At 41.6% G+C, this 24,757-nt stretch overlaps 1 protein-coding gene across 1 annotated transcript in view; it reads right to left on the bottom strand.

Annotated features, from left to right (window-relative positions):
- LOC103372723 (potassium voltage-gated channel subfamily D member 3) overlaps positions 1-24,340 on the bottom strand; it is a gene marked incomplete at its 3' end in the record, with an annotated part of 83,367 nt that extends 59,027 nt beyond the window's left edge. The window contains exon 1 of the mRNA XM_008302430.1: positions 23,238-24,340. Within this exon, the coding sequence (XP_008300652.1) occupies positions 23,238-24,340 (1,103 nt within the window). The remainder of the gene's footprint in view (positions 1-23,237) is intronic.
- Positions 24,341-24,757: the final 417 nt, after the last annotated feature.

Raw genomic sequence — 24,757 nt, 5'->3', positions numbered from 1 at the left:
AACTTCAGACAGCATATTTTGCATAGCTGCCACAACTGATTCCATTGGCTGTTCTCCGTATGTGCTTCCAGGTTTAACAGCATTTCATTGTGACTTGTGGTCGATGACTGGTGTTCTTCAGATGCTATATAGTTTCGCTTTAGGGTTTACGTGTTTTGTTGTTTTTTTGGCTAGCTGTGGGTATTCACAACACGGCATGTATGCACTGAAAAGACACTGCAGCAACACACTCCCATATATGCAGAGAAAACTGAGGCGGGACTATTGATTTTGTGGAAAAGAAGAGGCTGATAACGGATGTGTGAATTTGTCATCCAGGGAGAGCCTCAGAGGGAAATGGCCAGTGCAATCATCAGCAGCGAGGAGCCTGTAGGGAGGCATTCACACATATAAACACACGCATACACTTCTTTATAAAGACAGAGAGGAGAGGAAGGCACGAGACAAAGATACAAAGAAAACGAACTGGAAGCTCGGGAACCAGCGAGCCAAGGGATGGATGTCTAATTTGTTTCACACTTTGCACTGGCTCGAACCACCACCAAAAACTGGCAAAGAGACCAGGGGAAAGTCAAAAGCTATTTGGGGGAACAGCTGATTCCTGCCTGTGGATCACGAAGGCGCCGTCGTACGGACGACAATCTGATCGTGATAAACAGTCACACTGTACAATTAGTGCCACAACAGGTGTCTGATGTAGACGGGGGAAGGCACACAAAGTGAGTCACTGTGTGTTAAGCACATGTGCTGTGCAGAATGAAGAACAATTTGATTGGCTTCTCTTTGCTCTTGGAGGGTATAGGGGAGCATAAAGAGACGCTATTTTATCAGGTCGCCAGTGTAATTAAACACATACAGCTGTGGTTAGACGAGGGAGAAAGTGGGAGTGAGTGAAGGCAGAACGACATCCAGCGATGACAAAACAGATGGAGACACACTTTTGCAGTAAAAATTGGGATTAGTATACAGAGAAAATGGAGGAGAAGGATCTTAACACTGTAGCACTGATCCTCTTAGGTGGGAATCTCTGCTGCTGCAGCTCTGAATATGTGCATGTGTTATAATTATATACTCAACACATAATTCTCATTTACAGCCTAGGGTTACCACGGAAACACAAACAGCCGAGCAGCAGATGACATGTTTAAAAATATGACACCTAAAAAAACGTTCATGCCTCATCTTTAACTGCGTTTCTTTCTTTTTTTTTCCAACTAGCATGCATGCAGCCATGCCCACTAAAATACACAATGTACATATTCTGCACAGCCATGTGTGAGCGTTGCGTTGTGTGACTGTGACGGGGGTGGGAAAGAGACAGAAGGAGAGGGATGTGTTGAGAAAGGGGAGATAATAGGAGGCAGGGAAGGTGGCGGAGAGGGAGGGGCTGATGATGAGAGTGTGGATGGTTTCTATTTTTAGCCTGCATGTGTGATATATGCCAATAGGTGTTCAAACCACAGAGTAAGAGAGACTTTGGCAGGCTGTGATACACTGATTTGCTGTATTTTCACATTTCAGTGCCAGCACTGACATCCTAACTTTGTGTGGTATCATTAAATTGAATCACTATATAGATAAAACCGCTTAAACTAATATAATTAATTATAATCACATAACAGTCCATTTTTCAGATGAGTGACTGAGGATAACCATTGCCCCCAATATTTCTCTCCCCTGCCGGGAGGCAAAGGTGCCAAAAGCCTCCATAAAACCAAGTAAATTGAATGCGCCGAAATTAAATTGAGTGCGCAGTGGAAACAGCAGAAAGAAAAAAAATCCTATCATGATGAAATCAAATCAGGATTATATCCATAAAGCCATTCAATCACTTGTTAATCCCAAAATGATTGGGCTTTGGAAGAAAAGACGCAGAGCTACACATTCACACACACACACCAGACATGGATTAAGTGACATCAATCAATAAATCCCAATTGTGGAGCAATATCAAAACAGTCCAACAGTAACAGATCCAGACAATTTCTCAAACACTACACTAAACACAATAAATAGGCTCAGAGGTGCGACTCTAATATAAGTGATGGCACAGGAAAAGTCAGATCTACTGTGGCCAAATTACCAAACAATTTTAAATGTGACTTCCTGGTGTGCGATACATCTTTGTTTGTAATGCTGCGGTGCAGGGGCCACAACCACTTATTGGATTACATGGCTATCACATCAATCACCCCGTGCTGTGACTGGTCCCCACTTACTAAAGCATTTATCTGATGATCCTCTCATAAATGGCCTGATGAATTGCGCCGTCCTCTGACTTTGCTCTAATCATAATTGCATCTGTCTCCAATGGAGACCGTTTCTTGTCCCTTTCTGTCTCTGTCTTTTTGAATCATTCTCTGGAGGGGGTCATGCACAAACAACTAAACTGAGTTTGACTGGCAGTGACAGAATTATTCAGACGAGAGTACTGTAGAAGTCTGCTTTGTCGCTAATGTCTCGTTGAAATTTTTATATTCAAAGCAGCAACATAGACCAAAAAGAGAGCGGCACTTTGAGCTCAATGCTAGTGTGCTCACAGTGGCAATGTCAACACTTCAGATGTACATCACAATGTACATCATGTTAGTGAACATAGAGTAAAGCTGGGGATCAGGTGGATGTTATTAGTATTGCATGTATTTAATCATTAACCACAGTAGGACATACTGAAATGTTTGCTCCAGAGTAAACTGGCCTTTTTCTTTTTTTATTTTACTGTCACATTTTATAAAGTGCTCCACCTCTGTGTAAACAGCACAACTACTAGAAGAAAGAACTCAAAATGTATTTCATGCAGAAAAACAAAGTTAGAATACCATTAATCGCAGAAAAGGAAAAACAAACAGTTGGATTTTGTTACTCATTTATCTTACCAAAAAATAAAAAATAAAAAAATGGAATGAATATGCACAACATTCTTCTGAGTGGACACAGTATTCCACATTGATTCCATGTCAACACAGCCTGCACTTCAGCCTAGTTCAACTGAAAAGTTCTTCAATGTTTTTCATATGACTGTTGGTTGCAGCAGAGTCACTAAAGACATTAAAGCTGCAACATGGACAACAGAACTTGTTCTTTTTTTTGCCAAATCTGGTAAGTGCAAATGATTTTTATTCAATACTTCTGCAAGTATTAAATGAAATATCACAATTTTAAGCTTGGATTTGGTCAAGTTTTCCAACTAAATGTTACATCAGATGATCTGTAGTGCAAGGACTGTCGTGAAGTTTAAAATCTGGTGATAATTTCAGTATTTACAGTTCGTAGTTGCAATGAAATGTGTGATTTTCTAAAGTTAACAAGCCTTTCAAACTTGCCAGCAGGATTTTGGGGTTCAGAGGGTTAAACAGCTGTGAAGATAATTTACTCTGGGTCAAAGTGGTGCATAAACTCCTTGATAGAGCACCATTGGCATCCCAGGCTGCTAGTGCAATTAAAAAATGCAATATTTATATTTTAAGTATGAATCCTCAGTATGCATATGAATACTGGCCTCAGTCTCTACTGCTTATGTCAACAGCCTCAGGTCTAGGTGGGCTCTGGCTGAGTTGCAGTCTTCTAATATAATCACTGCAGTCTTGTTTTGTTCATCTATTTAGTCTCCACACCCGCAGGGGACATGTGAAGATTAGGGGGCAATCATGACCAGGGAAACTAAAAATAGCAGTAACCACATCTTGGGCTACAACAATAATAGCTGCAGTCACGGGACAACATACACAGGTGAGGTTCTACAAGCTGCATGACTTTGTTTGCCTATGAATAAACAATATGATGCAAACAAATACAATTAAACCCAGAGCAAAAAGCAGCATTTCTGTAAGGCAGCACAAACATCAGCTGATATTTTAGGACAAACACAGACTATCTGATAGTCTGTGATGGCATGCAAACAATTTGACTAGTTAGGCCAATACGCCTCTGCACGCTGTGGAGTCTGAGGCTCAAAGCTTGCTTTATTTCCTGTCTTAAAACAACCAAAATGTCTGTAGAATCTGCAGTAGATACCGCTTTGACTCTGCCTCGCTTACTTTATCTTTGTATGCAGACACACGCATGCAGCATCAACACATGCACACGCAGACACATGTACACAAACACACTTACAGTATACAGATTTAAAACGGTGAAGCCCTCAACAGCTGCCATCTGTGAGTTTCTAAAAACATTTGGCCAGGTTCTTGGTATCAGTATGCTTGTCCGTGGGGTCTGGCTCAAATCTGTTACCGTTTCCCAGCATGCCTTCTGTATAGAACACACATCAGTGACCTCACGGCTGGAGACTGGGGCACAGGCCAAATTTATGGGAAAGAGCTGCTCCACAGGGAAGGACACACACTTTTTCTATCACTGCTCGATCTCTTTTAAATACTTTAGTTTGCTCTCTGACCACCTTTCGCCTCAATGCTTCAGCATCTCTCTCTCCTGATCTGACAGCCAACGAACTGCACCCTTAACCTCATCTAGGCAAGTTTTGGTTTCTCAACACACTTTACCTCCTCGCTTTTTCTTTCTTTTCTTTTTTTTAAACACAAGGGCACACTGGTAAGACTCACTAATGATGAACTGCAATGTAAGAAAACAAGAACAACATTTTGTAAATCTTGGAAAAATCTTGAAGGGAAAGCACGAGCTCTTCGCAAATACCACAGGAGGGAAACAAGCAACAAAGAAGGGAAAGTTGAAATGCAATTCACAATCCAACCTCTGCTAATTATAGCAGCCCAGGCCTCATCTGCATGTGTTTAAAAGTCACAGCTCCCCTACGGTACAGCTGGAGAACAACCAACACGGGAACAATGCCGCCACACTTCTGGAGCTGTGTGATGTGTAGGGATTGGTATCATTAAGAATTTAACAACCCGACACTGCTTATCAATCTAGTACTTTAACAGCACTGGGTTTTCTTTTGCTTTTTTTAAAATTCAGAACAGAATGATTATTTATTATTTTCTCTTTTGGTTAATTTTTTTCTGCACTTTCACTCATCACTCAAAAAAATAAATTAAAATATATATATATATATACTTCTTCTATGGTTGCACCTTGACTGCTTGGTATTGACAGTTTTACTTATGAAAAAAAATGTTGAGTGCTTCTTCTTCCAATGCCAGCAGCAATATCCAGTTAGAGAAAGGCTGCAAAATAAGATGAGACAGAGTTTGCCTGCGGGCTCCCAAATCACTAAATCTACTCTGCCATCAGCACTCTGGAGCTGAAACTCTGGCCATTTCAGGTTGAATTTATAAAAACCACACTTGTATCTAAACAATGAATTCCTGTTCATGTATCTTAGTTAACCGTGTGTGGGCTGCAACACACGTGTTGAGGTGAGCTGCAAGCGAAGCACAAAGAAAACGCCCGGATGTGATGAACTTTGGCTGAAGTTTTGACGGATCGATCCGGTTTCTGTTCTTGCATACAAATGACTGGTTGCCTTTGTGGCAACAAGTGTTGTCAGAACTGACTATAAATGAGAGTAATCACACTTTTGAACATTTACTTCTCTCCACCATTGTTACTAAGTGCAGGCCCTGTCGTTGCTGCAGTATGTGACGGAGAGAGAAAATAATGAAAAGGTATAATGGACGGATTAGAAACAGAGTTGGTGAGATAAAATGTGCGAGATGGCATTTATGTTGCAGTAATAAATAGGAAATCGACTTTCTTAATTTCTCCAGTAGCGATAGAAGAAACGATAACATTGTAAGTTATCGATCCTCTCGTCCCTGGAGCCCATTGAAACCAGGTTTTGGTATCCATACTGAGTGACATGTTGTCTTTTGTCTCAACCAGCACCTACAGTCATCCTCAAATGTATTCATACCCTCCCATTAAAGAAGTAAAAAAACAGCTGTTACTGAAATAAGTTGAAATTGACAAAAGTAATAATAAATACAAATTTAATGAAAATCATGATATTGCTTTTGAATTGTGGCTCAACACAAATATATATATATAAAAAAAGAAAGAATAAAGAAAAAAAAAACAACCAAACAAGCATGGTGGAACCTGTAAACTAATATTTTGTTGAACAACTCTTTGAGCCAATCACTGCAATCAAGTGTTTTCTGTAACTCTCAATCAGACTTCTGCACCTGTTGACAGGTATTCTGGCCCAATGCTCATCAGCAAAGTGCTCTAATTTGTCTGGAACAGTTTGTTGTTTTTTTTTAAATTATTCTTTTCAACCACAATTCAAAAGCAATGTCTTATTTTACTAAATTACAATTTAGCAAATTTTTATTTATTATTACTTTTTTCTAGTTATTTGAGTGACTATTGTGAATTTTGCCTTTTCTTTAATGGAAGGGTTTGAATAAATCTGAGGACGACTGTAGATGTTCTTCTTTCTTGATAGTTTGTTTTGGAGCGTGTGGGTTATAAACACGTGCAATTGATCAAATGTTGCTTGAACAGAGTGGAGCTTGTGGACATGCGGAGGGGGCAGTGTCCAGAGCTGTGTCTGGTCACAGAGTGCCAAGTTAAGGGGAACTATTGGAAAGCTGTTGCTCCACTTGCAGCCACCTGCTGCCAACCTGCTCCACCTGGACTGAGAACATCCATTACTATCCAGAGCACTTGACCACAACATCCATCAGCGAAGCCTGATCTATATCCCCCCATTAGGCTGGCGCTATCATCACCATCCAACGCTGATTAGGCACATTGGTAATGTGAGCGGATAGGAACCTGGATTGCACAGATAAATCCCCCAGGACAGCGATGGCGTTTTAGTCATGCAGACGACTCACTTAGAATGCAAAGTGTTGGTCGCAGGAGAGGGAGACAGAGTGTTGCGTGGATTATAAATAAAGGGATCGTGAAATATTCTTTTTTTTTTTTTATGATGTGCAGTGAGAGGACACTAAGATTTTCGTAAATGCAGAAACGGAATAGTAGCATGTTGTTTTCTACTCTGATTGCCAAAAAATACTGCAGCTTTATAGTTTTTTTTCCAAGTTTGTAACAAATGACGCAACAGAGTAGCAGGAAAATATTCAAGAAGCTACGTAAGCTGCATGAACAAATTGGCCAGAAGATGTAAATACTTAATGATTACTTCCAGTTTAATCATCCACATTTACAGTGTGTTATTAGACTCATAACTTTCGAGAAATGTTGTCCTATTTCCTTCTCGTAACCAATAGAGCAAACTTTCTCAAGCCTCCAATTCAGGCAACAAAGATAAAGATGAGTTGGGTTAAACAGCTTGCTACTATATTTCATAAGCGAAGAAGCTCTGTTTTTAGAAGTTCAAGTCCAGTCAGTTTCTTCAGGGTTGGGCGATATCCCCTAATATCAATATCACTATTAATTTACCTTTATAACAACATTTAGTGAGTGTTTTGTTCTTTTGGGGTTTTTTATACAGTAGTATTAATGCTTTGCTTTAAGAAAGCCTTTTTACGTTTTGTTTTTTTTAGCAAAATTTATACTCTGGTGTGGGAGTAAAAGTCACACATCTTCACTGGTTTCATCCCCTGTTATGCACATGCTGAAACAACAAATAAATAATCAATCAATCAAATCAGGTTTATTGTCATTTCGCTGTACATACACACTAGTACAGGCAAGATGAAAGAGCGTTTCTTCAGGATTATTCAGTCAGCAAGTTTTGCAGAATGCACGTCTGGGACAAGACACTCAATGTTCGCTGTTGCCGTCTCCTGAAGGGGCCGCAGCGTCCATGTGCACCGCCATTCAAATAAGATGTGTCTCCTTTTACTTCAGGAAATCAGTTTAAGGTGTCCTGTCAACAGTTTTCCAGATGTCACTTTTGCAATTGTGGTTGATGTGGAAAACACTTTTTGGGGCCGTAGGAGACACTTCCAAATGGTTAATTCATGGTTAAAACAGCGAGCTAGGAGGTCAGCAGCATCTGTGTGGATGTGTGCATGGTTACATCTGGCTGTGAACACATATCGACAACGACCGGTTCCTTCCTATAAAGACAGAGTTGTCATTGAAGTCATAGGCGGGTTAAGGCAGCTCCAGGGCGCTACGTACAGTCTGACTGCACAAGTAAAAGAATTCATCTATCAGACTTGAGTGAAACTGGGTCGATTAATCAATTTGTTCGATCAATTACCGAGCCCTGTAGTGTTTATGTCTTTAGTATGTCAACGTTACTAATGGCGCGCTAGCAGCAACAGCAGTTGGACTTTTTCCATCGATCACGTGACCGATGTTTGGTCCAACGGTCCCTCGATAGCCTCCGACATGTTAAATCCAGTTCCCATCTTGTCACAGCTCAGCAGTGACCGACTGAGTTCCGCTTTTCAGATGTTAAATTCTTTCTGCATTGACCTACAGAATAATAAAATCCCTCTGTAGCATCACACAAACTGCCTTAAAATCTAACAGAAGTTTAAAGTTACCATAGACTTAATATTTCCTTTCCCTACTGAGTTATTAGCAGTGAGACCCTTCATTAAGACATACACTTAATTTTCATTCTACCAGAGCAGCAGAGGGAAATTTCTATATTAACTTTATTGCAGTGCAGCCTCCGCTGAGTGTTTTTCCACTCATTACCGAGCATTCTCTCTGAAATGTGACAACCCTCTGTGAAATGCGATTAGGTTGCACACCAGTTGTTCCCATGTATTTGTGTGTTATGCGTTTCACAGAAGCGAAGATCAAACCAATGGGCTTTATTTGTCCTTATGCTATGCCTCATCCCTCTCCCCCTCGTCGTTTGCTTTTGTAATATTAATAATGAGCTGCGGATAACTTCCTCTTTCACCTCACAAACATGCTGGGGAGATGAGATTCCCCCGCTGTGTGTCTGCACATGCCAACGGCTATTGAGCATGGAGCACACAAACCCCGACAACTTAATTGTAATATAGCCAGGTTTGAGTGGATGCCTCTCCACTGCAGCAATGCAGGTTCAAAGTCATTGTGTGTGTGTGTGTGTTAAAGAGAGGGGGAGGGAGAAAGAGAAAAAAAAATAAGAGTAGGGAGTCTATGCAAGCTTCTCGTGGACTACAAGGCACTGCAATGCACAACCTGATAAGAAGATAGCTTACTTTTGAGAAAAAAAAAATGAAATCTAAAGAATCTCTTTCATAACATCAATATTACTTTGTAGGCTGAGGGAAAACAAAAAAAGAGAGAGAGGTAGAGAGAGAAAGCAGTGGAGTGAGTAAGAGTTGAGACGCAATGTGTTAAACAGAGAAGAGACAGAGATAAGAAGGCTGACCGATAAAGCCAGATAGGGTTTAAGATTACATAGCCAATTGAGGTTCTCTGCGTTTCCACACAAAATTAAATTTCTCCTTATTTATCTTTACAAATGACATCTAAACTAAAATGATTTATGGGACAACATTGTTTTTAAAAGATGCCAGGATAGAGAAGTTAAAATTAGCTCTCGATTTTGTGAGGAGACACTTTTGCGGATTCTCAGTTGAAACATCAGCTGGCCTTTTTCAAACAATGACATCAAGTGTCCTTCAACGAATACGTCTCCTTTATACACAAATTACTTTTGAGCCGAGGCCGAACATTGCGCACCTTTTCTAATGGCCTACGCCATGTGCATTTAACTACATTCAATCTCCAGGATAAAGCTCTCCTGTAATACACCCTGCATCTGGCTGGATGTTGAGGTTATGTCCTATCCACCAAGCGTCCGCAGAGAAACAAAATCAATTTACTCGCACTGCACGTGTTCAATTGTCCCTCATGGGTAAGATTGAAGTGTATTGTTCTTGCATTCGATACCAAGGTCACAGGCCGTCTCTTCCTAAAAAGCTAAAGTGGCTTCCTTCAGGACATTCACCACGACTTGATACTCACACTAAACCGACAGCTTCCTTGATTCCCTTTTCCCTGAGAAGTGATTCTAAATCTGCTTTGCATATCAGCTGAAAAGTGGATGGACTTAGAAGCCAGCTCCGTCTTGAGCAGGTCATTGATGTGGTGTTAATTCAATGCTAATAAGATTAAAACATAATGCAGATTGTCTCCTGTGAAATGAGGCTAGTGAAAATCCTTTGAGGAGACTTCTTATTGAGCGGCAGTGGACCATGGCCTTGCTCCTCACAGATCACAGAGGTAGAAGACGGGGTTACTCACAAGAGGGTTTTGGAAATTGAATTAATATTGCCACCAGTCAACCTTTGAGGGGAAAAAGGCTTACTGAAATCTATTAATGGTGTTAGTCCATGACTTGACTTTTATGCTCTTCCCAGTGCTTGGTGCTGTTAGATGGCACATGCTAGGATTAATCCCTCAGCATGAGTAATCCCCCAAAGACATCTGGATACAAAAAAAAGTTGAGTCTATGTGAAGGACACGACCTGCATCCGTGACGTGAGAACGACAAAACACAGCAGAGAAGTCAAATATAATTTTCAACCATCAACTGATGAGTACACCATGTTTTTTGTTTTTTTTTTAAATAAACTGCACCAAATCAAATGTCATGACAAGAAATCCAGTAAGATCATCCTCAGTGAAGTCTGACAGGGTGGAGGGGAGGGAAGAGGAGAACACAACCTACACACACACACACACACACACACACTGCACAGACACATGGACTACACTAAAGCAGAGGGAACGGCTCCAGAGACGAGCATTAATCCCCACCGATTTAGTGTAGCAGAACAATTGCTTTTGTCACCCTGGATAATCAGCACAGAACACAGTTTATGAATTACAGTACGCCCAGAAAGACATAGACGCTATGAGACAGTGTGTATGTGTGTGTTTGTGTGTGTTAGAGCAAATGCATATATGTCAACGCAAGAGCTCAAAAAAATAAAAAAATAAAAAATGGAACAATGATGTCTACCTGTTCAAAAGCCCGACTGCAAATCTGGGAAGATTATTCAGAGTCATTCAGACCACGTTTATCACATTCTCTACAGGGAAATGAGAGGCGATTTATTTCTATAACTTGGCCTACATATATGGAGAACTATCACTCACATCCATCTCAGCCGCCATTATCCACTCAGTAATGAGTGCGTCTGCCCAGTGGACACAATGCTGTCTAATCCATAATTGTTTACATTCAGGTGTTTGCTCACAGACAACTAAATCAAGGGCCACTCCAATAAAACGCCAGCGACAATGCTGTACTAAGTGATGGTGTAATTGTGCTATTAAATCAGCCTTTATTTATACAATGTAGTGAAATGAAACCAAGCAGAAGGTGGCAAGTGGATGCACTTTAATGCAGTTGTTTATTTATTTTTTGAGAAGAAGAAGAAAAAATAAGAAATAAAAATACTAATTAACATTGCAACTGTTAGTTTTTGTAATTGCTTCAACACACTCTGGTGCATAATCAGCACTTTGTTTGCTAACATGATGTCAAGCAGAAGCAATGTTTACCATGTTGACCATCTTCAGCCTGGCTTCTCAATTCATTAATTGGCACTTAAATCAAAGGAGCTTAGGCTGACTGGGATGTAAGCATTTCTGTACATTCTGAGCTTTATGAAAGATTAAGGGATCACCAACGTGTAATTCATCCTCTGGGAACCACAAACTATGAATGGAAATCCATCAAATAAGTATTTCAGCCTGGACCAAAGCCACGACGATCACCACAGCGAATATCAGTGAGAGCTTAAAAAAGTCTCAACACGAGTTTGCACAAACAAGTCCATCCCTCTCACATCACAAACAAAAGCCTGAATGTTGCAGGAAATGATTAGAAGAGTTTCAGGGCTTGGTGTGGGCAGCAGCCATCAGCTGTCCAGGATGCTGCTAAACACCCTGGAAACTGATAATCACCGACTCATTTTCAGGCTCCTCGCTGAGAGCCTGCTGGTAATTGAATTGGAGTGGGCACAAGTGTAGTAGGCTTGGAAGGACCATAGCTGAAGGCAATCAGCTGTGACAGACAGTGAAAGAGAGACAGGGAGGGCAGGAGGAAGGGAGAAAGAGAGAGAGAGAGACAGTTTCTATAATGAAATGTTCACACGTCTGACGTACACTTTTCTTGCTTCAATACCTTGAGCATCACTCCAATCACTTTTGTCCAGTTAGTCAAGATTAAGTTAGCCAGGACACAATGTCCTATGACAGGGCGGCATTTGCATGCATGGCACGCCAATGATGAAAAGGGGTGGTAAAACAAAGTACATGCTTGAAATACCCTACTGAAAGACCCTCCCTGTAAATTACCCTTCACAGTCACATTGGGCAACAACAAAACCTCTCCCTCTCCCCCCCTAGATGACAGGTGGCCAGGTAAATGCATTTTTGCAAAAGCTTGAAAGGCCTGGCGCTCGATATAGCTTTTCAAAAAAAAATGGGCAACCATCCAGATCTCTGCATGAAAAGAGAATAAAATACATACCAGCAACAAGAAAGGGGAGCCTGAGCGAGGATCTAGCCGAGCTGAAAGGAATCATTTCAGATTTTGTAAGGCAGACTGCAGTACGGCATTGACTTATGTGACCTCAAACACACAAATACAAGCAGCAGGTAAAAAACCCCGCAAACTCGTACATCGCTTCTTTTTGACGTGTGCACACTGGTACTGTTTATTCTTCATATATAGTTTACTGGGAGTTTGGGGATTTCGTTTAAGGTTCTTGGCTCAATTTCTTAGCTGCTGTAAAAAGTACGGACCGCTTTTTAGCAATCAAGGATCGACGACAGGGTATGGAAGCACATGGATTCAACATCTTCATAAGCTGCTTACACTATACCTGAAAATAAATAAATCTTGCTCGAAGTGTGGCAACAATAATGTAGGTTTGCTCAGTTCAAAATTTTAATTCCGATTGAAATGTTGTAACACCTTTTAGATTTTTGCACTTCCAAGGCCTCCAGATGATGAATATGAACTCACCATTGGCTTTATTAAGAACAATTACTACTATTTGGTTTCATGAACAAACATCTGCAAAAATAATTCTATTCCCATCAGCGTTAGCTATGCTTTTCATCTAGTGATTGTTAAATGTCACCATGCTAAAGTTAGCATTTGGCTCAAGTATAGTATCACAAAGCCGCTGGCGTGGTTGCAGACCTTTAGTGTACATTATACGTTATGTACTACACTATGTTAAAGGCCCTGCCTGCAATCCAGAGTACAGCGCTCTCTTTAAACTATTTATGTGGTTATATTCCAGCATCATTCATATGAATAGCAAACGCAATCTTCATTCATCCATCTACGGATATTGTTACATACCGACGTCTTGATTCAAACAGCTGATGAAATTTATAATTTCGTATCTCATCTTAGTTGCTGCTGCTGTCGTCACACTAAAAGGAGCTTGTTCTCTAGAGGACTCAATAAAAAAAACAACCCCATAAAGGCCATTTACTATTTCACACTGTTCTGTTATTTATTGATGTACGGACGCTAACTTAACCCTGCGGGGCTCGTTTTTTTTTTCTCCATTTCTGTTGCTGTTTATAAAGGTACATGCAAGTAATTGATATTTTCCTGCACAACCTGAGCTGTTTGAATATATATGCTGGATGTCTCACGGCATTATAAATAGTGACCGAAAAGAACCCACAGGGTTAAACAATCCATTTATATCGAGTGTGATTTCTTCCTCCATGCTCTGGTACATCAGAGTGGACGCAGTGTCCCTGTCGGTAATTGAGGCAGTTGTAACTTACATTCACTAGCATGAGCAGAAACATGAAAATACTGTGAGTTATTGCTGCGTACTTAGGAACTGCAGACCTGGAAAATTACTTTTGATTTTTTTTTTCTTCTGCCTTTATAACAACCCCAGAAAAGTCACAATTCAGCAGCCATGGATGTGGAGGCACATAATTATTTCAGCAAAGGTACACTGAGTTGCAGAACAGAACATGCTAAACATACACAATACATCTTCACAAGAGGAAAGAAACACACCAAACATTGGAAATATCATTTGAGTGTAGGCATGCACACAGTTGCGCACACACACAGCCTAACCGATACACATCAGTTCAGAGGAAAAGAAGAAAAATCATTTAGAGACGGGAGTTTAGAATGAGAGAGAAATGGTCAAAGAGAAGCAAGAATGAAAAGAGTACAGTCAAGTAGGCTATTGGGCTGTATTAATGATCACAACATACCAGAAAACAAAGTGATTAGAAGGATGAAAGAGGACAAGTAGAGGACAGTATTCTTTGATCCATACCGCTAGTGGGGCAAAAAAGACAAACTTGACATTCGGTTTTACGTTGCCAGCTTTCAATCTCAATTTGTGTTTTATGCTGGTGATGCAACATTTGTTGTGAGCTGGTGTATAGTTCTGTACTACTGACAAAAACAACTTAGGTGTTATTCTTTCTGCATGTTGTAGGCAAAGCTATATACGTGTGAAAGGAATTTTCTGACTTTATTTGAGGATTTGTTGTGATGTACAGTCGTGACTTGATAATCACCACTAAATGTAAAACCTTCTTTTACGTCGGATAGCAAGGTTGTCGGATTGTCAAGACGGAGGTCGAGATACAAGGAGGGCTTGATGCTTGAAGGGTAATGTGTTGTTAATGTTTGTTGTTTATAGCTGTAACTAGTGTATTAGAACACTATGCATCGCTGGATTTCACGCCTAACTGACTGGTGCGCTTGTGCACGGGTCCGTCGGTTGACATCAAAGGTAAGCAAATCTCTCGGATTGTTAAGTCAGAAAACACGCTGTTATCTGTATTTGTGACATTAAATGTCACATCAGAGCCGGAATCTAAGGCTGTCAGTATGTCAAGGCTATTTTTATGAGTTCCATTCGTTTCACCTAAAAACCTGTCGGATAACAAGGCTTTCGGATTGCTAAGGGTCGCAATGTCAAGTCACAACTGTACGTTGAAAATCAACAAGAATCACCATTTGGAAGCAATGAATACATGCAACAAATTTCATCCAAGTGTCAGGATTCAGTGTGGAACAAACAAACAGACTGACCAATGATGATGCCCCAAGAGCAACGCCAGAAGGGGCGGTGGGGACCAGAGTGAGAGGGGTGAAAATGGACCTCTGTTTCTATTTGTGATGTGTTTTACGCCATTTCCTCTCGAGTAGCAGCGGAACGGGGGGAAAAGGGGTCAAAGAGTCGGGCAAGAGGCAGCAACACAGAGCACATCCTCTCCATGGGTCCCTGTACTCTGGAAGGCCGGCTGAGGTGAACGAGAGAGAGCATGAGGATACACGAACTGGAGGGAGAATAGCAGCTGGAGGGGGGTCAAAGTTGACCCAGAGTTTTCGGATACATGTTTGTGTGTCTCTCTGAGATAATTAATTATTTCAATATCAGTGAGTTCACATTGAGGTCAGGGTTGTATCGAGCCAATACTGAGGCCAAAGGTGACTGTAGATGGAACCAAAGCTTTTTAATACATTGATACGATTTTCACTCTCGAGTCAACAACAAGAATAAAAGATTATACACTCAGCTGTGTCCTTTTTTTACTCTCAGGAATAACAGGAAAAAGTCCACAATCCACCACTGTCAGTGCAAGTAAGGAGAAGTAATTAATCCATTATTCATGACAGCCCCTGATATATTAAAATTAAGTTAAGTCTTTCCAGTAGCCAGTTATTTAAAGTTTGCAGACTTGGCTGGATTCCTGCCAAACGCCTATTCTACCATAGCTTCACTGACTGTTGGGGGAAAAAAAGAAGAAATTCCTCAGTGCAACAAACACAACACTGTGCAAAGACCACAGATGAAGCCTCTGGAGAATACTGCCAGAAAATTAAATCTTTGACCCGTGACCTTCTGTCCATTCATGGTAATGTGCTCTATTAATCCATAGGCTCCAAACTGTGGCCCAGCCAGTCAATGATATGCACTGTAGTGAAAGCAGTTCTGGGTGAAGAGAATAAGCTAAAACCTGGACTTGTTGCTTGGACTGGATCTTTACTAACATGATTCACAAGTCTTTGTCTTGTGTTTTTTCTCTTTATCCATACAGCATATCCAGACCTTGTTAACGCCAGGTGTAAACCGAGTGCTAATTACCTGCTTCATGCTTTGTTTTACCTACTGTGATAAATAGTGGTTTTTGCCGCTGTAGTGTGGGTCGCTAATGAAACTAACAAGCACTTCAAAGTTAATTGTGCATTTTTTTTCTACGGAAATTAAATTATTTAACTGTAAAGACGTGCCGCTGGCTGTCGTGTGTTATTTATACAATTAGTTTGAGATGATTAGTTCACCAGACATCTTTACACTTTACGCTGGGATGATCTGATAGCTTCGGTTAAAAAAATTTTGTTTTTCAAAGAACGCTTTAACTCCAAGTGATAATGTCGTCTGGATTACACTGAGGAACGCTGCTCCACATGATAGCGGCTGTCAAACACTGTGAATTGAAATGTAAATGTTGCCTGAAATATCTCCCCATATATCATCCCCATGAATAAATCCCTTGAAAACCCATGGTAATCACTTCTACTATTTTAATGAATAATTAATCTTGATTGAATTAAGACATTAAGATACTGAAGGGATAAAAAAAAAAAAAAAAAAAAAGTTGATTTGGTTATGCACTGAAGTGAACTCACTGTACATTAGAGAGAAGGCTGCTTTTCAACATTCATTCAACGTCTAAACATTCCCAGTTTATGGCTCATTCTAAGAAATGCCCTTTTAGACTTTTAATAGAGCATTTATTTTATGTTTTATTGCAAATTTTTATTATCTGCATCACCTTTTTGGCTTTTTTTCTTAGACTGTGACCATATTAGCTGCTGCGAAGATGATGCCAAAAGAAATGTTGTTGTATCTCTTGCAAAATGACAATAAAGCCTCTTCTTAACATGCGTTTCTGTACGTGGATTCTGACACACTGTGCATACAAATACTGTATATAATGCACTTTACTGCTGCTTTTGCACTTCTGGTTAAATGCTCAATTGTATTTCGTCATCTTAATGCTTGTACTCTGTGCATAGACAATAAATTGAATCTAATCTAATCTCATCTAAATAGCCAGAAAGCCCAATGCTCTCATCCCATTTTTCTTGCATGTTGGTTTAAAGTAGCCATGATACAGACGCATAAATTATTTACACTTTAAACCCCTGCTGCATATTCACGTCTGGCACAAATGATATCCTGCCATTATGCAAACTCCAAAAAGTCACTGAGTGCAGATCAGCTCACCATTAATTTTGACCCAAAAAAGAAAAGGTTTCAAACAGACCTGGCCCTAAATCACCACGGACAAATTACTTCCTTAACTGCTCTCATAAATGCGAGATAAAGGGTCAGTGACATCACACTTAGGTGCTGTCTTTCAGCCGTACTCTCATCACCCATTCTAATTAGCCGCACTGACAATGGCCGCCACATTTCTCTCTGCTTCCCAAATCAATACTCGCTCATCTGCATTGATCATTGTTTTGCACAAGCCGTTGGCTCCAAAATAAATGCTCTATAAATCAGAGCTCGGTGACAATGACACGTGAAAGAGGGTAGAGGCACATGCATAGTTTATAAATGCACACAAAGAAGGCCACGCACCCATATTTATTGGCACGAATGATCAAAAGCTGGCACATGCACCCAACGTGCAGACGACGACCCCCTCCCCTCCTTCCGTATACATCCACCACAAACTCATGAGATGGTTGCACCGCAGCAAACTATAATGCATGAGAGGTCTCGTGTGGTTGTCTGGGATACAGAGAGCAGCGCATTGATCCTCGAGGCGCAGCGATCAAAAGGAGCTAGTCTTTGATAAGGATATTAATCACACAGGCATAGCTATGCTAATGACTACAACAGAACCAAACACTGCAGCATTTATCCACGCTTCATCAATTGGAACAGCCGGATGAGTCCACAAGGATGACAAGATGCACTGAGAAGAGCTGACATGTTTTTTTCTAGCCATCCAAAATAGAACTGGAACTACTTGTTGCTTTTTGATCCAACAAATAAACACTGTCGACTGTATCAAACTGCTGTCGTGTAATTTGATTGCAAGGCAACAAATGCAAATAAAAGAAAGTTTAAGGGCGCCCGTATAGCTCACCTGGTTGAGCGGGTGACCCATGAACAGGGGCTACAGTCCCCAACGCAGCGGTTGTGAGTTCGAATCCCGCTCATGACCCTTTGCTGCAGGTCTCTCTCTCATTCTTCTCCCCCCTTTCCTGTCTCCCTCTCTACTGCTCTAAATAAAGGCAAAAGCCCAAAAAAATATATTTAAAAAAGAAAGTTTAAAAGAACCATCATTCTATCGTGCAAATGTTGAACGTTTCCTGCAAAAGCTTTACGAAAACACAATGGCCAAAAAAAAAAAAGCACATAGTAAAGCTGAGGCCCCACACCATTAACGTAAAAAAGACAACAAGCACAATTTTCACGATTCATGAAATAACGCATAAAATGACATTGAGGGAAAGCCAATTACAGCCTTAACCTGATAATGAGACTGATCATTTTGCTTCATTTTGCTCATTCAGGCTGAAACTGTGTACATTTTGGATGAATGTTTTGCTGATTTGCTGTAAACTCAGTGCTAATTTCCTGTCTCTGTTTTCACTGATAGGGAGGGAAGGGGACTGACTGCTCAAATTAAAGTAAAAAGCTGAACCATTGACCCCTACAGGAAGGGGATCTACTGGCTCTTTTATGCTGTGGTGGGCATTTTGCTGGAATGGTTTGACTTCATTTGTCTCCTTAGAGCGAAGGGTCACTACAAAATCAATACAATGTTGTTCTGTGTGATCACCTTTGTCCTATGAGGAAACATTTCTAATTTGATGGGATCACAATGTCCTCATCCATAGGGCACAAGGATTAGTATGAGTAGGAACATTATGTCAATTACATGCTAGGGCCGGAGAAGTCATTAGATCTGAACCCAGCTGAACATATTCATGGGAGATTTTAGACTGACATCTTTGGCAGCGCTTATCATCAAAACATTAATAAGGGACTATCTTTTGAAAGAATGACGTTCATCCCTTCGGTAGAGTTCCAGAGACGTGGAGAATCAATATTCTGAAGCTGTTTTGGAGGCACACGGTGGCCCAAAACCTTAATAAGATATTTTATGTTGTTTTTTTTTCCCCCCTTTGTCAACTCTCTTTGTGAAGATAGATGAGGTGGACATTGTTAATCCTGGCTACAAAGCTGTAATCAACCATTTCTCCAACTTTGGGGTACAGGCATCAATGAGCACAACATCCAAAGCACATGAATTGCTGAAGAAATTGGAGACGTGGGCAGATTTTCATTGACCACATGACAGTGGACTTAAGGCAAACGGTGTAAATATTAGCTTCCAATGCCACTAGCGGTACATGGACAAATAAAATAACTTGCTATAGCGCTCGTCCTGGATTGGCTACCACTGTCTATCATGGTGGCATGGAGTCTCACCAGCTGGCTGATGACAGCAGACAGCGTGGACGGGATGTGATTTCTACAACACCTGGAATCCCATTTTTATACATCAGCCAAACAGCTGAGAGAGATCTGCGGGATAAGCTCCAGAGATTCAAAACACCAGTGGGAATCGCAATCGCAGATTTTCACACGTCCTCCTTCATTAGATAAAATAAGACCTGAAAATCAGCTAAGAGGCATTTTAAGAAGAAAATAATTATAGTTAAATTGACAACAAAACTAGCAATTTATTACCTTCTGTTAATTACATAATGCCCGTTCTATTATCTATGTGGAGAGAGCAACTTTCCCAAGTGGTGCAGTCGATGAAAAAGTTTGATAAGACACAGATAGGAGAGGATCCCACTCCTATGTGATTGAATGAAGATTTCAATGTCATTGTGAAAAAAAACACTGTCAGGTGATTCCAAACATAAAATATTTAACTGACTGTGACTCGTTACTAGAGTCAAAATATATAAAATTTAAAGACACAACTGTTGAATTTTTAATAATAAATCATGACGTAATAAATTAATTACAAAAAATAAAAGGTCACCAACTAACCTGCTGTACTGCAATCATGCTCGGCCAATTAAATCAGGGGGATTTTTTTGTTGTTTTTTTTCCCCCAATTATTACCTAAACCAGATGTATATTCTCTTTGCTGCCTCTTCGTCTGACTGTGTGTATCGTCAGCAACGTTCCACACAAGACTAACCTAAACAATGTTATGAAACACTGCAGACAGGTGGAGCACTTACAAGGCGAGAGTCCGTTAAATTTTGGTGCAGATCTGGATTACTTTGTTTAAAACTGGAAGGCAGAGCACTGGCCTTGGCAGAGGACTGCAAATGCTCATCTAGCTTCCTTTTGTCTGTTTCACAGTGTGAATAAAGATGTGAACTACATGAAGTCTGGATGGACCAGTAATGACAAGCTGAGCTTTAGCAGTCGCTGCCTCTCCTCACACAAACACACAGATACACTCTCCCTGCCTCCTCCACTTCATAATACAGGTTCAACCAAATAGGCTATGACAAATGTTCAAAGTTATTATCACACAAAGGTCAAAATCAATTTGTTTAACAACCTAGAGAACAAAATCCCTCACAGGTCCTATTGCCTAAATGTCTCTGATTTAGTTAAAGCCTCACCACTGTGTGCTTTCCTGCCTGCGTGCGTGCCTCATTTGCCGGATTTGGGCTAAGCTTTTTAGCCAGGCTGTGGAGTGAGCACAGGGCTCTGAGGATGGTAGTTGGTGGCTCCCTAACTCACTTGGGTGGTTAAACCTCTTTTTGTCCAGTTGATAATAAGGAGCGGCCTTTTCTGTGTGCTTTTTGAGGATTTTCGACTCTTATCTTGTTTGTATTAAAGCTAGTTTATACCAAAGTATGTCCCTTGCAAATTGGGCCTGCTGCAATCTGCTTTTGGTAGAATTGAAAAATCACGTGCAACAAAAAAAATAAACTCATGCCTTTTTGTGTCTTTTCTCTTCTGCGAATTTAGTTTTTCCCCTTTCTCTTCTTTTCTGATATAACACTGTCATTAAATAAACTTCCATTTTCAGGAAGAACGAGCAGAGCTGCACTTCAAAAAGCTATTCACCTGGTATTTCGTTGCCCATTGTTGAAGGGGGATTATGGATTGTGATTGAGGCCGGATTATTATCAGATAAACAAAGCACTCAAAAAGCCACAGCAGGCAAAGCGCCGTGGACTGAGTGGCACAGGTAGGGCACCGCTGTTGCAGTGTGTCATAGCGCTAATGTACACACAATGGTACACGCCACAATCTGACATACATAAAACATGCACACAAAAGAAAGAATTAAAAAAAATAGTCAAAACAAAGACAAACACCATTACTCTCAGCAGAAGCATAGAGGCGGAAGCTCACAAGTCGGGAGTAAATTAAACATGAGAGCGCAGATGATATGAGTGTCTCTGTGAGGGGAACAAAAAGGCGACACTCAAGAACACAACTATCAGCCCTGAGGCACCTGGACGGGAAGAGAAGAAGTGGAGGCAGAAATTGTCTGCGGAAAGTGGCGTTCATGATACTTGGGTTGATGAGCAGATGAGACAGTCGGGGTAGTTTTCCAGTGCAGGTGCGCATGCAGACTCTGGTATATTTAACATATGACCTATATATGACCTTTAAAAATGCATACGCTGTGTGTTTATACATGTTCAAATGCACAACTACAAATGTTATCAGTACTGTGTATGGTCAGTTTTTGTGTGTGTGTGTTTGTGACGTAAACTGTGAGCAGAGACCAGAATGTCAGGCAGGTTTACATTAGTCAGCAGATGCAGTGGGCCACATCATTAGTCACTCTGACACCCACTTCTGGCCCCTGCTTTATTGATGAGGCCAAGCTCAACAACTACCCCTCTCTTAACACACAAACAAACACACACACACATCCTCAATTCTACTGTAAACGCAACAGGAGACCGCTTTAGCGTCTCAGGTGGGACAAGGACAGGTACTGCGAGAGAGCGCAAGCGTCGGGTGGAAAAGCAAAAACAAGATGCGGCACGTCGAGAAAATTAACAAACAACGGAGCAGAGGATGTCGTTCTGTTTTCCACAGTTCAGCGGCTGTTTGCCTGCCTGCAGACCAAACAACCCATCCAGAATCAAATATCTGCACAACACCAGATCTTCCGGGCAGGTTGTGAATGGCAGGGCACAATGACACAGTGCCAAGTGTGTCACAGCAATGAGCTCAGAGCCATTTATGGCCACCATGACTCTGACATTTAGCAGGATGCTGCAATTTGTCAGCCTCTCAGTCTGACTCACACATCCACAACAGGGGACACTCATAAAACACTTTACCATTAGGCCTAATAGTGCCGCATCACATAACTCTGTGTGTATGTGTGTGTGTGCACTGTAAACGTAATGATGGATGTGTGGTTCCCCCCCCGACCACTACCATAAAATGCCTGTTGGAAATACATGATGACATGAAAATGGAGAAAAACAGGCATCAGATCAAATAAAATCAATGAATCAAAATTCTTCAAATGTTCATTTTGAAAAACTCAATCAAAGCCACTTAACTTGGCAAAAAAGACACAATAACAACAGGTGAATGAGGCATTCAGCGTATAAAGGAAACATGCACGCCTTTTAAAAGTGCGTATTATTAACAATAATTATCTCTGCCGGTTTCTTACGTGCAGATAACTGAACCAGTGGCTCGCCTCTTAAAATGGAGAACATTCTGGTGTGCTGCATTAGAGCCTTTGTACCACAAGGCACTTCAAGGCCAGCAACTAGTAACTCACAAAGAGTGCGTCGAGGAGGAGGAAGGCTCTCAACATGCGAAGTCACCGTTTCAGTTCATTCGGAAAGTGCATTGCTGCTAACCACAGGGCAAGTTAGGGAGGGAAGTAATGGTATAATCTATTTCTCTGTTTCCTATCTAATGCTTTGTTTCACTAGGATGCTTTCAACTTTCCCCTTTTCTCTACATCTCTCTCTCTCTCTCCCTCTTATCGGTGATGTATAAAGGGCGAGCAATGGCACAGTCATTACTGAGAGAGAACATCTTGATGGCTGCTCTTCCCCCAGAAGAATACCGTCGGTAAAAACACAGTAGGCACAGTGCGCTGAAAAGTGCCCTTTCTCTGTAGTTTCTTATCATTATGCGTAAAGTTTGTAAAGGATATCTTGGAAAGAGTGGCACTGACTTCTGAAGCAGTTGTAGGTTTTTGGGCCATAAAGTCAGACACACATTTCAAGTGAAATCACAGTCAAACATTTACTCACACAACAGACCCAACTGCAAACAGGCATATACACACAAATTCACGCACACAAAAGCTTGCACTCACACACACACACACAGCACACACAACCAGATAAAAAGAGGTGTCTGCTCTGCTCTTACCCGAGCGTTGTCATAGTAACGATGGTGTACCAGAAGGAGGCTGGGATGCTGGTGAATTTGCTGGAGCTTGAACCCTTCTCTGCGTAGAACATGACGGTAGCAAAGATAATTATGGCCATAGTGAGGGAGAAGAGCAGGAAGCCCAGCTCCGAGGCACAGCTCTTCAGCGTGTAGCCCAGGATGCGCAGGCCCTGCGAGTGCCGGGAGAACTTAAAGATACGGAACACGCGGAAAACACGGAGGGTCACGAAAGCGCCGCTCACGTCCTCGTTGTCAGTCATCACCAGGCCGATGTAGTAGGGCAAGATGGCCACCACGTCAATGATGCTCATGACGGATCTCATGAAGCGGTAACGGCTGGGCGCGGCGAACAAGCGCATCAGGTACTCCACGGTGAAGATCATGACGCAGGCCGTGTCCATGCAGAAAAAGGCCACGGTGTAGCGCTCGCCACATGGCACCTCCTTCTGGTTGGGCGCTGAGCCACAGGGCACCGTCTCTACCACGTTGGTGATGACGGAGACGGCAATGAAGAAGCCAGTAACGTAGTAGAAGACGAGGGCCATGGTGGAAGTGTGAGGGTTCTCGAAAGCCCGCCACATGGTCTCCCTGAAGGTCATGTTGGGCAGCTTAGCATCCTTGTTGTCCTCCTGGTCGTCCATCAGGCGCTCTGCGTTCTCCCTCTTCCTGTCCTTGTACTCTTCGTAGCAGCAGTCACCAATGATCTCTGGGACGATGCCAAAGAAAGCCAGTTCCTCATCATAGGAGGAGATGCACTCGTAGCGTGGATAGTGGAGCTTGCCTGTGCGATAGAAGTTGAGCACGCTGCGGAACACGTCGGGGTCCCGGTCGAAGAAGTACTCTTTGGTCTCCTCGTTGTAGAAGAACTCCTTCTCTGAGCTGCCCAGCAGTGTGTCCGGATAGCGGTCCAGCGTGTTCTTCCACGTCTGGAACCGACGTCCACTGACGTTAAGAATGATCAGCTCATCCTGCCGCTTGTTCTTTTCAGTGGGCGCCACGGGCATGGGCAAGTTGGCCACGGGCATCCAGCCGATCGCTGCTGCCCGGGCAAAGGGAAGCCATGCCGCTACTCCCGCCGCCATGCTGTGTCCGGCTTGGGGCGTAGGGGGGAACAAGTCCAGCACCTTCACAACCAGCTTGACTTCAGCTCATTCACCATCTGAGAGGGACGAGAGGGAGGGAGGGAGGGAGGGCAGGAAGCACAGGAGTGAGATGGTGATAAAACAGGAAAAAGGAGAAGGCACTTGAATGTACGGGAAAAAAATGCAAGAAAAAGTTGATAAAAGGTAGCAGACATGACTAAACGAACTACACAACTCGTATTCTAAAAAGGCAGTACTGCTCAGATTGCAGAGGGTATCTTTAATGGTAATCAAATTTAACTTAACACTTGGGTGAGAAACCTTTACAGTACAGTATATAAAATGCATTTCCATTTGATATAGTGAGCCTAAATGTGATTACAGGGACATAGTGCATTTCCAATAAGCATCATCTTC

The sequence above is a fragment of the Stegastes partitus genome, unplaced genomic scaffold (genome assembly GCF_000690725.1).
Source record: "Stegastes partitus isolate 25-593 unplaced genomic scaffold, Stegastes_partitus-1.0.2 Scaffold1814, whole genome shotgun sequence".
NCBI classification, from domain to species: Eukaryota; Metazoa; Chordata; class Actinopteri; family Pomacentridae; genus Stegastes; species Stegastes partitus.
Note: the sequence above shows the minus strand (reverse complement) of the source record. Positions and strands in the feature narration are given on the sequence as shown.